This window comes from Protobothrops mucrosquamatus, unplaced genomic scaffold, assembly GCF_001527695.2.
Source record: "Protobothrops mucrosquamatus isolate PMUCROS unplaced genomic scaffold, P.Mucros_1.0 scaffold850, whole genome shotgun sequence".
Classification (NCBI taxonomy): Eukaryota; Metazoa; Chordata; class Lepidosauria; order Squamata; family Viperidae; genus Protobothrops; species Protobothrops mucrosquamatus.
Window position 1 is genome coordinate 149,176 of NW_015387105.1, and position 14,355 is coordinate 163,530.

A 14,355-nucleotide genomic window follows, 5' to 3' on the forward strand; every position below is an offset into this window, starting at 1 on the left:
TTTGTTGTTTTTCTCGTCTCTGTACAGATCGCACATACCGTGGAAGATTATATAGTGGCGCCATTCTGAAGCAAGCCACCACAGCTCTTTTTCTCTGTTTGGACAAGAGTTTATGCCATACTGCCTTTTTTGACCTTTGAGGATGCTCAACCTATAGAACAAAAAAAAAAATGAAAATCAGAAATCACTTAATAGATGCTTATTTATTTTAAAGGTATAAGGCTGCCATTTCACACCCTTTACTAGGGAGTAAATCCCATTAAACTGAATGTGAATTAATGTGAATGAAACTGAATTAAATAGTCACTTAATCCAATCCATCTCACAGGATTGTTGTGGGAAAAGCAGGAAGAGGAAGAAGTATTAGGTATGTTCGTCACCTTAAGATATTTATAAACAATAATAGAGGCAGGATAAAAAACAAATAAATAAAATAAATAAATTTTATTTTAACTTTTTAGTTAATATGCATAGGATTTTGCTGCTAAAAATGAAATTTTAGAAATATTAGAACTAAATCAAGTTAGCCGAAATCCAGCATAAACTCCTAAATATATTGGTCGAGAACCATTTTAATTATTATCTTTTGCTCTAGTAACTTTAATAATAGAGAAAACAAGCATTTATATGATTTGGGTATAATCAAATATTGTATAAGCTGCAAACTAAGAGTACAATATTTTAAAACTGTAGTCAATCTTTGTCAAACTATTGACAAAGTTAATATTAACTTCCACTGGGAAGTTTTAATCAAACAATACCACAGCAATAATTTGCTTTTAAATTCAGCTTTTGGAAATTGTAAGTTTACATGAGTATACATGTGAAAACAGGGCTAAAGTCACAAAGATTAATCTACATACCTAAAAGAATGTTCTGTTTTGTTCTACATTTTCTGATTCATTTATTGTAGGTAAAGAAATTAGAAAAAAAATATTTTGTTTCTATATGCAGGTAGTCATCAATTAATTCATTCATGTCTCATTCAGCAATTACTCAAACTTTTGATAGTGCTGAAAAAGTGGATTTATCCAACTAGTATCCAATCTTACGATCATCATAGCATCCCATGGTCACATGATCACCATTTGCAACCTTCCTAGCCAGTTGCCACCAAATGAAGTCAATGAGGTAACCAGCAGAAATTTGCAAGTCGCAGTCATGTAACATCATGCTTAACAGCTGCAAGTGATTTGCTTAATGATTATAGCAGAATTGATGTTGTTAAGTCAGACATAATCACCTGATGTTTCATTTAATGATCACATAACTTAACAATAGTCCCAATTGCAGTCATTAAGTGAAAACTACCTGTATTGCTCATTTGGAAAACAAATTTCCTTCTTTTTTGTGGCTCTCAGGTTGTGGAATGCACTTCCCAAGGAAGTATACTTGCTGATAGAAGGGAATATTTGCAAGATCCATTCTGAGTCGATCACTGGGACCAAAGATTTATTCTTCCAAGCTTTCAGGCTTGTGCTGGATCCATCATCAGGAAACTTCTCTCTCTCCAGAAACTGTGCACTGGTCTGTTCTATGCATAAATCAGGTAAATCAGGTACTTAGGGGCCGAAGATGCGAAGGCACAAGGAAATGACAATTAACCACTTATTGGCCAGCCATCAACACCCAATTAACAGCTAAAAGCTACACCCAACCAGGAACCATACAAATGCAGCATGTAGAACAGCCCAGTGCACACATTCTGGAGATAGAGAAGTTTCCTGATTATGGGTTCCAGCATGAGCCCAAAAGCTTGGAAGAATACATTTTTGGTCCTGGTAACTGACTCAGATTGGATCCTATAACATTATCCTGGGACACGTATATTTACTTTCATTTGCAAGAGAATATTTGCAGCTCAGAGTTGAACTGTCAGTTCCTTGGTGCTCTCTGAACTTGGTGGTTTTCTTGCATTACCAAACTTGGTATCATCATCAGTGCTAATTACCATTGATGATGTTACCTAGTTTGATAATGAAATGTCTGTAAGAAAACCATGAACCTCAGAGAGCACCGAGGACCCCACAGAAGTATACTTGGTCTTCACTCTCCCATTATTTAGGAAAATGAGAAAACTGCCTATTTTCCCCCAAGCTTTTAACTGTGATTTTTTAATTGATATTGATTTTATTTTTAGAATGTTTGTTACATGTTATATTTTGCCTTTTTTCTGTAAGCCACCCTGAATGTGCCAACAAAACAGCAGGATAAAAATCCAAAAATAGGTAGAATAATCTGTTTTACAAGTTTATTAAAAGAATAGATGAAGTGATTGCAAGATTATCTCAGATATTTCTGAATTATGCTCACAGCACTTCAGTTTGACTGTCTTCTGAAATAACCAGGATGAGCATTTAATTTTCCATATAGAGATGACATAGGATTCTTGAGATGGTGAGTGGCAAAATGATCAATAGAATGCATTACAGACTGAGTTATTGGTTGCCCATTTCTATGTTACTGTTACTATTTCTGTATTAAATTAGTTGTCTTCATTCTTTGTTTTGCTTTGTTGTCCATGCAAGTAGAGTGTCATTTCTATAAAGCATGACCATATTGCTATAAAAGTAACAATTGTACTAATTCTGTTCCTTTGTAGTAGATTTTTTTCCATTATTAATGTCACTACATACTAAATACATACTATGTACTGCATAGTAGAAAATGCCATTGACTAATTTAATGTGCAGCTATAGAAATTGAATAAATAAATATTTACTCTGAACATAGAACAAAATTATAGCATGCCTACATGATTCATCCTGGAAGGATATATGAAAAGTTTGAGTGTTCTTTATAGTAAAACAAACTTTATAACTTAAAGCACACATTGTGAGGACATAAAATAAATTTATTAGTACACTGAATAACTGAAACCCAAACAAGGAATTGTGAATGTCATAATTGAGACAAAGAAAGAGATAAAAGTGTAATACAAAAAACCTCAGTCAGATTAAGTGCAAAACCTTTCAAACAAAAGAATAAATCAAAGTGGAGCAAGCAAGTTGGGAGAAATTGCACCTAAAATATAATCACAAATCAGATATTTAGAGATGTAACACATCAAAATGCATAAACAAAATTATTAAAGGCAAAACCAATACATTCCTAACATAATTAATATATGAGCATATACTCTATACTTCCCATTCTGAAACATTTCCATCGACGATTAGAGAAGTTCTGGAAATAATAAAAGAAAATAATACATGAAGTAGAAAAAAAATCAAAATGATGCATTTAATTTTACTTATGTGGGTAAAAGAAAGGATATTAAACTATATATAAAAAATATGTCACTTGAAAAAGTGTAAATATTTTGAAATTATAATACAGTCACATTAAGAAGAGAATGGTGACTGTGTGTAGATGAGGATTAATGTTTTTCACCCAGAACAGAATAACAATGATTTTCCCAATCCAAAGATATTTTAATGGGAGATTCCCACACATTCAAGTTGCACAGATTTCGTTGTTGTTGTTGTTGCCTTGACTTGGTTAAAGAAGAATACCCTGTTTACTTAAATATTTGAGAATTCTAAATTGAATTCTAACTATTATCTAACTAAATTGAATTCTAACTATTATCAAGGTCCAAAAGAGTAAAAGAACTTCAAGAAGGCATTCCCTCGTTTTTGGGAGCACAATTTATCATTATGCCTTTTAATAAACTGCTACTTTAAATGTCTTTGTATGCCACTTCAGCTGGTATAAGAAAGCCAAGGTTGCTTCAGACTAATGACTTCAGACTAATGACTTTTGTTTCCTGATTAATAGTTTGAATATTCACCCAGGCATAAACAATGGACGGACTATACTGCTTCTCCCTCCTGTGCACCTCTAGATCCTGTTATGGTGCCTCATCATGGGGAGAGGTGTATGTTTTCTGGTAGGGATGAGTGAAGAATCTTAATGAGTGGTTGTTAAGCAAGGACTACTAGCATATTCATGGAATGCAATAAATTTTTGGAAGAACATAATAGAAAACAAATACTTTCAATGCAAAATAAGTATATCAGCAGGACATTTTTCCACAGTACACTACTGAATATGTAAAACAAATTAATATTAAAATGCCAATAATACATCTAACCTGTTCCAGATGGAAAAGTACATTAGCTATATCCAGAACCCGTTCCACAGTCTTTTCTGGATCTGAAGTGATATCAGTTCTGTTCGGTAGATCTTTGTAAAGGGCCACCTGCCATCTAATTGCAGGATCTTCAAGCTGCAAGAAAATATATATGAGGTGCTAAAAATATGTCTCAAATTATGAATAACCAAACAATTATATACAGATTATAGTTTAACTTTATGAGACCATTAGAATCTTTGCTTACATTTCACAGACATTTGTACTATTTTTGGCTCTACACCTGGTGTGCACATATGGATACATGAACAGATATATACATATATGTATCAACCTGCACTCATATATAACTTGCTGTTTGAAAGATTAGGTCAGAAGCAAAACTTATTAATACTTGAAAATTACCTTGCCCTGTAAATGAAGGTTGTTGCGAATAATATCTCGAACTTCATCCTCGGTGTCCTTCTGTCAAGAAAATATATCAAATATTTTACTGAAAAATATTATATAAGGAGGAATATCCCTTGCAGAAAAATAATTCTAAGCACCTTGCAAAGCTACAGTTTTTTATTATTATGGTATGCCACGATAAATATGTAAAATGGGATTAAACGTACTATAAATTTTGGTTCTTATGAGTTCCGTAGTAGAGCAATCTTTACTTGGGTGAAATATTCTTGTGTAACAAGCATAACAAGAGTAATCTAGAGGAAGAGATTTCTCCATTCCTTAACCAGCTCCATTTAGTTAGCATACAGCAGCTATCTGGTATTATCGCTATCTAAGCCACTTCAACACCATTCATAGTTACTTTGGAAAGTGTTTTTTTAACATTTTGAATCTTGTTTATAGGAAAGGGATAACATTGTTCCTCTCTGATATCATTCTTATTGAATATACTGGTTGTCACCCAAGTGTGTTCCAGAAGAAAAGACCAGCCTCTGAAGAAGCTAGTTGTCGTATGTTTTAAAAAAGAGTAGAATAATGGACAAGAAATCCCTGTAATTAACATTATTTTTAATGGCAGGAAGCCAATTAACTTCTAAGAAGAAATAAGCCAGGCAAATATCATATGGTTTTTGGATACATACTGTGCCATGAGAATCCCCCCTTGGAATTCTTTATCTTTTGAATTTTTTATAATGTTGTTTTATAATTTTAATTTTTTTATTCCTAAATTACTCTGATGTTAATGTTTAATTTTATTGATCATATTGTACACTGCACAGACCCTCTATCCAAGTGAGACAGGTAGTTAGGTATAAATAAATAAGTAATAAATAAATAAACAGTAACAAGACTCTTGTAGCAGTCCAATAGGAGTACTGTCTCCATAAAGGGGAGGATCATACACAGTTATTGAGCACATTAAGTGAAGTTCTACATATAGAAATGATTTATAGAGGAAACCTACCATGCTCAATCGATTTTTTGCCAGAGCAATTAATTCTTGGTCACCAGGTGCACAAATATTTAGCCCAATAGGAAGCAATCTTTTTAATGCAGCCACAATCAGAGAAGTCTGAGTTGAGTAACGATCTCCTTTCCGTTTCATTTTTTTTCTTTCCTGATCAGAAACAGCTGTCTGCAATGTAGAAGTAATAATTCATTCTCAAATTATAAAATAAGGGAAGTAATAATTATCTCTTGGGGCTGTTGAAATGAAAAAGGAAGAAACACCAGGGAAATTACTTTGTCGTGAAATGTTTTATATCAGTAATGATGGCAGTAATCTAGAAGTGCAATATAATTTTTCATTTGTATTATCTTTATGCTCACTCTTGTGACAAACTTTATTATGATCTTTTATTTGCACTTGTACAGAGCAGATGGAACTTCTTATGATACTGCCACTATGTCTTATTGTTTTCAACTACATTACTATCATGCCATTATTTTGCTCTCATAATACTGGTTTCCTTAATGATATATTGTTAATACAGCACAACTGTTCACAGTTGAATGTCATTCCAGTTGCATCTATTTCTCTTTGTTTCTTTTTAAATATGACAATGACAGCAGGAATTCTTGAATCTGCCTATTAACTGCATATCCTTCTTATGGCCTTCAGTAAGATGACTTGTCTAATCAGGTATACATTTTTAGTGTCACTTTAAAATAATGATGTAACCTCAAAAACCAACCCAATTCAGGGAAGGGATAAAAAGATTGGATACAGAAGAGAGAGAAGCTGCAGTGTCACTTAGCAACTTGGTTTTTCAAAACGTTTCCTGGAAAAATGGATATGCTGGACATAACCTCAGCTTTTGTACTTCAAAAAGTTAGAAAGAGAAAACAATTTATATTTAGTAAAAGAGAGAAAACATCTATTGAACGATAGAAATAAAATTAATGTGTTGGGGAGGGAAGTGTGTCAGGACAATGAGGATAATTATTTTCTATATATGACACAAGTTACTTGGTAATTACATTTGATAGTCATTTGCACCCAGATTTTCCACACTGATGAAATGAGACTAGGGATCCTCCTGTAGATGGATGTGAAATTTGGAGTTGGTTCATAATGGTTAAAAAAATTTCAAACTAGGAATATACATCCTTTTCACAACCTTTATCTCTACAGATAACATGTTTAGGAAATATTTAGAATATTCTAAAAATGTTTGGACCATTTCAATATCCCAATATATGTGGAAGACTGTAATTATTTTAAAAAACTAGAGATTTTAGCAAATATTTTGATAAATGCAGCAGTATTTGTAAATTCTTATACCTTGGACATCTTCGATTTAGTGTCAGTAATAAGGAAAGACATATTGTTGATTTCATTTTGCACCACAAAGTTCTGTTCTTCCCTTTTAAAATTCTGTAATGTTACAAAGAATATAAAAACACGAAGTATTACAAAATTCACTATCTGGCTCTTCCATTTCCTCCTTCACATTGAATCTTAAAATTTATATAGTGCTATACAATTGCATTATCAAATCATAATCTATATAATATAAGTTTTCAACAAAACTGAACTTATTATATGCAAACATCCTTTTTTTGAGAAAATATACTTTCCCTATTGCTCCCTTCCAAATTGTTTGTAAAAGAAAATAACTTTCTCCAATATTTTCCAAACAAATACTTTGAAACAAATAAAACAAAAACCTTAAGGTATCATAATGACAAGAAATGCTAAGTACTTGAAAAAAGTTTGATTCTAATGAGCCCTTTAAAAAAAATCAGAATAAAAAAGATAACCCAGACAAAGCTTTAGACCTATATGAATGTCATCTATAGCTGCCATTTATTTATAAGATGAAAGAATAAAGCTTTGCATAACAAATTGCAACCTTGATGTTGCTTGTGGGGAGGGACGCCTGTGAGGGCCGGGCAGGGTTGGAGATCCAGGGGGTCTCTGGCAGGTAGGGCGGTGGGCAGGAGGCTTGTCCTGTGGGGTGAGGTGAGGCAAGGCGAGGCAGGCAGGGGTGCCATTGTCGCAGAGCAAGGCGAGGCAGGGGCTGGGGCAGCTGTTGCCTGGCACCTTCAGCCCCCGCACACAGAGGCCAGCGAGCGCATGGGGGCTGACAGTGTCCGTCAGCAGCCACAGCTGGCTGGCCCCTTGACCGGCACACTCTGGGGCTCCGCCGCCCACCACCAGAAGTTCAGAGAAGCCACCTCTGAACTGAATGGCCAGCTGACAGCTGAGGAGGCGATGCAGTGGGTCATGCCCAGGAAAAGGAGAGCATGCGAGCCAGGAGGGATGGGACGGGGGGAGGGAAACCAGCCGTGCTGGGATGCATCCGGCCACATGGGACCTCAGCGAGTTAACGGACGGCTGGTTGAAGAGGGACGGTTGCCATCTCCGGGGCATGGCACACGTGCCCACAGAGAGGGCTCTGAGTGCCGCCTCTGGCACGCATGCCATAGGTTCGCCACCACTGCCCTATTCCTTTTGTGTTTATATCAATATCATGCACATGTACCAAAGGTCAGGACTTTGACTGGATTGCACATCTCATCTGGAAGCTGTTGCACCAAGAGACCTCTGCATGTATCTGATGCTCAATACTCTGACATCAACACTCTTAGTTATGAAATTTAAAAAATACATACATGGGATTTCGACCAGTAAATGAAAACTTCTGCAACCATACGAAACAAATCTTCGGCTTCAGGGTTGGGCTCTTTGAGCCATTTTGCTCTGAAATTTAAAAAAAAAGGGAGGGAGAATCACTCCTATTTGTAGCAGAAATGACAAAGAAACTTCGGAATCTTCAGCATTAAAATATGTATGCATATAGTCCAGTTTTCTGGATTTATGGAACACAGTCCTCAGCAAGAGGATTAGATTCTTAGCATCTCCAGGTAAAGAGGAAAAGAAGGGAGAAAAAAGGTAAAAAGAGAAATCAGTAAAAGAAGAGACAATAAGAATTACCTGTAGTTCCCTTAGATGAAGCAATAATTCATTCAAGATATTGCATTGATGAACTGCATTCCTATACCATTAATTTTTTTAAAAAAACCTTTGTCTTAAATTAATTCATAATAATGTTAAACATCTAATAAATTCTAGTCAATAGAGCAGTTACAATTTGTGAATCTAAGAACTCACTCCCATCATGTGATTTAAAAAAAACCTTGGTCTTAAACTAATTCATAATAATGTTAAACATCTAATAAATTCTAGTCAATAGAGCAGTTACAATTTGTGGATCTAAGAACTCGCTCCCATCATGTGATTTAAAATAAGGCATTTAAAAACTACAGTAGTTTTCTGTGTACCTGTTGTAGTCCACAAATCTGATTAACAATGGATAGAAGGCATAAAGGTCCCGGGAAAGTGTAGTGAATTCATCTAGGATGAGCAGTTCTGCCTCAGACATATCACCCCTGCCTTCTGCTCGTAAGTGTTCTTCATCAGCGATCACCATAGCTGCTTTTTTCTTCAGTTTCTCCATCAGTGGAAGAAAATGTGTTTTCAGAAGCTCCGGCTTCACTTTACTTATGATAGGCTGCGAAAACACTGTAAATAATCCATTAATTTTACTGCATATTAGTAGGTGGGAAAACTACATTAAAGATGTTACTATTTTCAACAGATTTATATTACAGTTACTCTACTAGAATTTTGGTCCTCAAAGAAATGCAAACTATATTCCTATTATTAAATCCACATGCATCTTCTGATAAGCTGGATGGAGCCTCTGCCTTTCGTATTTCATTTAGCCTTTTTAAAATGTGCAATGCTTTTATTGAAATTAGCTGGTTTTGCTTTTATCGGTTTCTTTATATTTTTTTAAAAAATGCAGGTAAAAATGAACCAAAACTTTCTCCTACCTGCCAATCTCTTCATCCAGGCTCCTTCATCTATGCCCAAATTGTTATGTATGATTTTTAGAATGTTTCCCAGAAGAGTATTCATATCATCTGAAGTCAATGCTGTGCAGCACATTTCACTCTTGTTATGACTGTTTTCTGGTCCATGTTCCCACCAATGTGACATATAACTACAAAGCATGGGCAATATAACTTCCATTACATGAGGCATTTGTGTATAGCGAATGCCTGATTCAGCTAATTCCACAATTTCTTCCATTAATTTTTCCAGAGATGGAATATTTGGACTAAGTTCCTTTACGCTGTTTGGCAAATCTAGAAGAACAATATTGCATATTAATATAATACCACGTCAAACAATATATATATATATATGTATGTATTTCCAAACATCACTCATCATCCATGTCTATTTTCTGAATGTATGTGACTCAGTATTCACATGATTTTGCTTTGCATAATTTTTTTTTTTTTGCATAATCTCTTCCTCCTTCATCTTCCTCAGACTCTTCAAATCTGCTCTAAGTACAAAGATTTTTCTAAAATCTCTTGGAAGAGATTTTGAGTTCAGAGACAAAAGGGAATAATGCTCCTTCAATTTCATTGACAGAATAAGAGTCCTAAACTATTACATCTAACTGGATTTCATTTTAAAAAAACTAGCCCCAAAATGAAAGTAGATAAATTAAAACAGCAATCCACCCATCTTCTAACATATGGTTTAGAGAATTAGAATAAAATGTGATTCCAGTAAAAAAAAATGCAGCTGCTCCAACAGAAAGTGAAATGCTTCACAACACTAGTCATTATCAAAGAAGAAGAAAAATAAAATATGCAGTATAATTAATTCTGGATCATTCAGTAAATTCATACTGAGTTACCTGTTCTTGTTGTCTTGGTATTGTATATAGAATAAATATTGTGACTATTCAAATGAGTTTCTAAAAATGCCACAGGAAAGGCACCAGCAAAAGCAGCTAAACATTCACCTAAAGCTGATCGTTGACTGTAAAGTGAAAAAAAGGATCTTTTTAAGGTCAATACAAATATCATTAGTTTAGTATCATATTAATAAGACTTCTAAGATGTTCAATTTGCCTGGTAATTATTGTCAAAAATAGTATCTGAGTAGACATTGATAGAGAATTAATTCAGATTGCTACCACATAAACATTATTTGTGTTTCAGTCATAGGCCTGATTTTCACTCTGAAATTATCTTCTTGATCTGAGGGGCTGATCTTGCTGATTTTCTTAGACTTCTCAGTCATTTTCAATATGACAGATCTTGATATCTTTCTGAACAGTTTTTTTAGGAAGGGTACTCTTGCAGTGGTTCTCCTCATATTTGAAATATCATCTCCAGAAGATGGTACTAAGGTATTTCAATAATAGAATAACAGAGTTGGAAGGGACTTGGGAGGTCTTCTAGTCCAACCCCATACCAGTTCAGACAAATGGTTGTCTAATCTCTTTCTTAAAACCTCCAGTGATGGAGAACCTATAACTTCTGAAAGTAAACCGTTCCACTGATTAATTGTTCTGTCAGGAAATGTCTCCTTATTTCTTTCTTTCTTTTTTTAATAAATATTTTATTAATTTTCTAATTTTACAATCATAAGTACTTAATAAGCAACGTGTTATCTGGGTCTATTAGTAATTCAGTAGTACATATTAACTTTGTCAGTCTAGTCCAATACTACACCATCCAATGCTTCCTTGGTCCTCTCTTCTTCTGGTAGTATGCATTTTTCCATACTGGGCAAATACAATTATTGTTACTGTTAATACATATACAATTAAATATAGACATCTTCATCACATTTTCCTGGTATTATATATAATATCGATAGTATCAATTTATAATACCTTTTCTAGCCAAGATATATCTCAATTGCATTTGTATTTAAAATCTATTTATTCAATCAATATCCTGCTTTTCCCACTTTTTTAAAATTTTAATTTCCCATCAATGTTCAAAATATCTCTATCGCTTATAATTTTCTCATAAATTATATTTAGGTAACCAAAAGCTTCCCTTATTCAAACCCTTTTAGAATTTTCATATTTCCCATCCCGTAACAAATTATAATATTCTAGTTACAAATCCTATCCTTCTAATATTTTTATTTCTAACAGTTATCTATTTTCTTAGCTATATTCAAACATCTGTTTAGTAGTATAATATCCCATCTAATAGGTCAGAACCTCTATTTTCTTCAGTCTTACTCTAGCTTTTTTCCTTTGCCAAATAACTTTCCAAGTCAGTACATTTAAATTATCAAGTAGTTCTTCCTCTGTTTTTGTATATATTATTTGGAACAAGGAGAAGAATTTGGTTGAAGTGTTTTTGGAAGAACGCTCAACCCATTTATATTCATTAAACAGCCTCCATCCTTCTCCTTCAGTTTTTCTTTTCATTTCTTGTTTGTCAATATTCAGCATTTCTCCTAACAGCTTTACCATTCATTCGATCAGGTCTTCTTCCTTATCCTCAAATGTGTTCTGAGATCTTGACAAGTACGATGTCTTTTCCATTTCCGGTGTTATCACTGCATCTTCTAATTTTTCATTTGTCTGTATCTATCTGTTAATTTTTTCCTTTAGGTCCTCCATCTTTGGATCCGTTTCCTCTAATTCTCCTTCTGTTTTCTGGGTTATTAATTCCTTCTTTGCAGTCATTGTTTGATTTGTAAGTTTAGGTTAGAAAATTGTTCTTTTATCTCATTTGCATTATTTTTAGTCTCATCCTGAAATAAAACAATTGTCTCTTGGATTGCTTTCAACATAGAAAGAATTTCTTTCTGAGATTCATTAACATTTTCTTGTTGATATATCAAGCTGGGAGCTTTGGAGACAGGTGTTGAAGATGATTTTTTTTACCATTTAAGGCTAAGTATGGAACACTCATTTTGTTTTTGTATGTAGTCTTTATAGTCTAATAGGGTCCCCAACTCAGATAAGCAGCCCAAGAGTTTTTGTTTTTCCCTTTTCCCAGCTGCAGTCTGCAAAAGTGAAAGTGTCCAGCAACAACAAAGAGTCTTATCTGAGTCTGGGCTTCAGTCTGGGCTTAAGTTTCCCTTAAGCATAATAAATTGTAGTGCCATAATTCTTCACTAGATGTCGTTGACACCATCTTCCAGCTTTCCAAATCCAAGCTTATTTTGCAAACCTTCAAATATCTTTTCTAAAAAAAAGTCTCAAAGGTACTTTTAGTCCCCAAATTTCAAAGCTATAGATCTGTATTAGTTCCAAATTGATGTTGCAGTTTCCTCTGTTTCCCCCCAAAGCAATTAATTCACCACTTTTCTTTTACTGAGGGAGTAGGGCAATAACTTCCCTTTCCTCTCTCATCAGGGAGGATTCTTTGCTTTGGGCATTCTTTTTTCCAGAAAAGTAGTGTTAGGGCCCTAAAAAGAGGATCAAGTCTCACCCAGTTCCATCCACGTTGCTCAGAAATTGCTAATTAGTGCTTGTCTTTGGTTTTCAGCAGCTTCTGACTGGCCACACGAATGTAGCCAGTCTTTCCCCTGCTTCCACAGAGAGCTTCCTCAGATCCAGCGGAAGGGCCGCTGTCCCTCTGCCATTGACGAGGGTCCTCTCCTTCTTCGCCTCTTTGGGGCGACTTTCGAACTTTTTTAGGGTCCCCAGCGGGGTGAAATCAAATGTGGAAGACGGAGCACCATCTTCCTGTGCCCGTTAAACCACGACGTCAAACCGGAGGTTTTTTAGGAAGGATACTCCTGCAGTGGTTCTCCTCATATTTGAAATATCATCTCCAGAAGATGGTACTGAGATATTTGAATAATAGAATAACAGAGTTGGAAGGGACTTGGAGGTCTTCTAGTTCTGAAGGCAAACCATTCCACTGAAGGGAAACCGTTCCATTGATTAATTGTTCTCACTGTCAGGAAATGTCTCCTTATTTCTTGATTGGTTCTCTATTTGATGTGTTTCCATCCATTCTACCTTCAGGTACTATGGAGAATAGGTTGACCCCTTCTTCTTTATGGCAGCCCCTTAGATATTGGAACACTGCTGTCATGTTGCCCCTTTTTCTTCTTTTCATTAAACTATACATACCCAATTCCTGCAACTATTTTTCATATGTTTTAGCCTCCAGTGCCTTAATCATCTTTGTTGCTCTTCTCTGCACTTTTTCCAGTTTCAACATCTTTTTCATATCAGGATGACCAAAACTGGATGCAATATTCCAAATGCGGTTTGTTTTCAGCAATGTCTACATTACAGAGTTCCACCAGGTTCTAATTTTATATGCTGTTGAATATTCAAACTAATTTGTAATTTTTATTTTCTAGTTCACTTTTTATTAGATTTAGGTGGGTTTTTAGGATATGATTGAAGTAATGGACTGGATGAAGGCCAATAAAATGAAGCCATTTCTGGGGGGTGGGAATCAGGTTTTTAATGGATTTTCATATTCCAATCACACTTTTCCATTACAGCAGACTCATCTTTACTATTAGAGATACCACAGATGGATTCTTTGATAAAGAGCCTATTATTAGCTAATACTTTACTTGGATAGAAATACAGGTAGTCCTTGTACAGTGACTGTTCAAAGTTATGATGATGCTAAATGAGACTTAAAGCCAGTCCTCAAAGTTGCAGCAGTTGATACACTCCTGTGTTTGGCAACTTGCATGTAATTATGAGTGTTGCAGCATCCCATGGTCACTTGGTAGCCATTTGTGATCTTCACTGCCAGCTTCCCATCAACAAAGTCAATGGGGAAGGTGGAAGGAAGTTATAAATCATGGTCACATGACACTATACCGAACAAACATGCACAATTCACTTAACTAATCATAATACATTTTTAATATTGCATATTTATTTCTTACCGTTCCACATAGATGCTCTTGCTGGTTCCCAAAGCATATAAGCTGGCCAGTATTCTATAACAAGAGATTTGAACATCTTCCACTAAGAAAAACAGGAAGAAAA

General features: G+C 34.8%; 1 protein-coding gene across 1 annotated transcript in view; it reads right to left on the minus strand.

Annotated features, from left to right (window-relative positions):
- RYR2 (ryanodine receptor 2) overlaps nucleotides 1–14,355 on the minus strand; it is a 207,825-nt gene that overhangs the window by 54,462 nt on the left and 139,008 nt on the right. Inside the window, exons 66-75 of the mRNA XM_015819028.1 lie at nucleotides 14,253–14,334; nucleotides 10,270–10,394; nucleotides 9,389–9,703; nucleotides 8,834–9,074; nucleotides 8,165–8,252; nucleotides 6,831–6,923; nucleotides 5,511–5,681; nucleotides 4,502–4,561; nucleotides 4,046–4,231; nucleotides 39–151 (exon numbers count right to left, since the gene is read on the minus strand). Of these exons, the coding sequence (XP_015674514.1) occupies nucleotides 39–151; nucleotides 4,046–4,231; nucleotides 4,502–4,561; nucleotides 5,511–5,681; nucleotides 6,831–6,923; nucleotides 8,165–8,252; nucleotides 8,834–9,074; nucleotides 9,389–9,703; nucleotides 10,270–10,394; nucleotides 14,253–14,334 (1,474 nt within the window). The remainder of the gene's footprint in view (nucleotides 1–38; nucleotides 152–4,045; nucleotides 4,232–4,501; nucleotides 4,562–5,510; nucleotides 5,682–6,830; nucleotides 6,924–8,164; nucleotides 8,253–8,833; nucleotides 9,075–9,388; nucleotides 9,704–10,269; nucleotides 10,395–14,252; nucleotides 14,335–14,355) is intronic.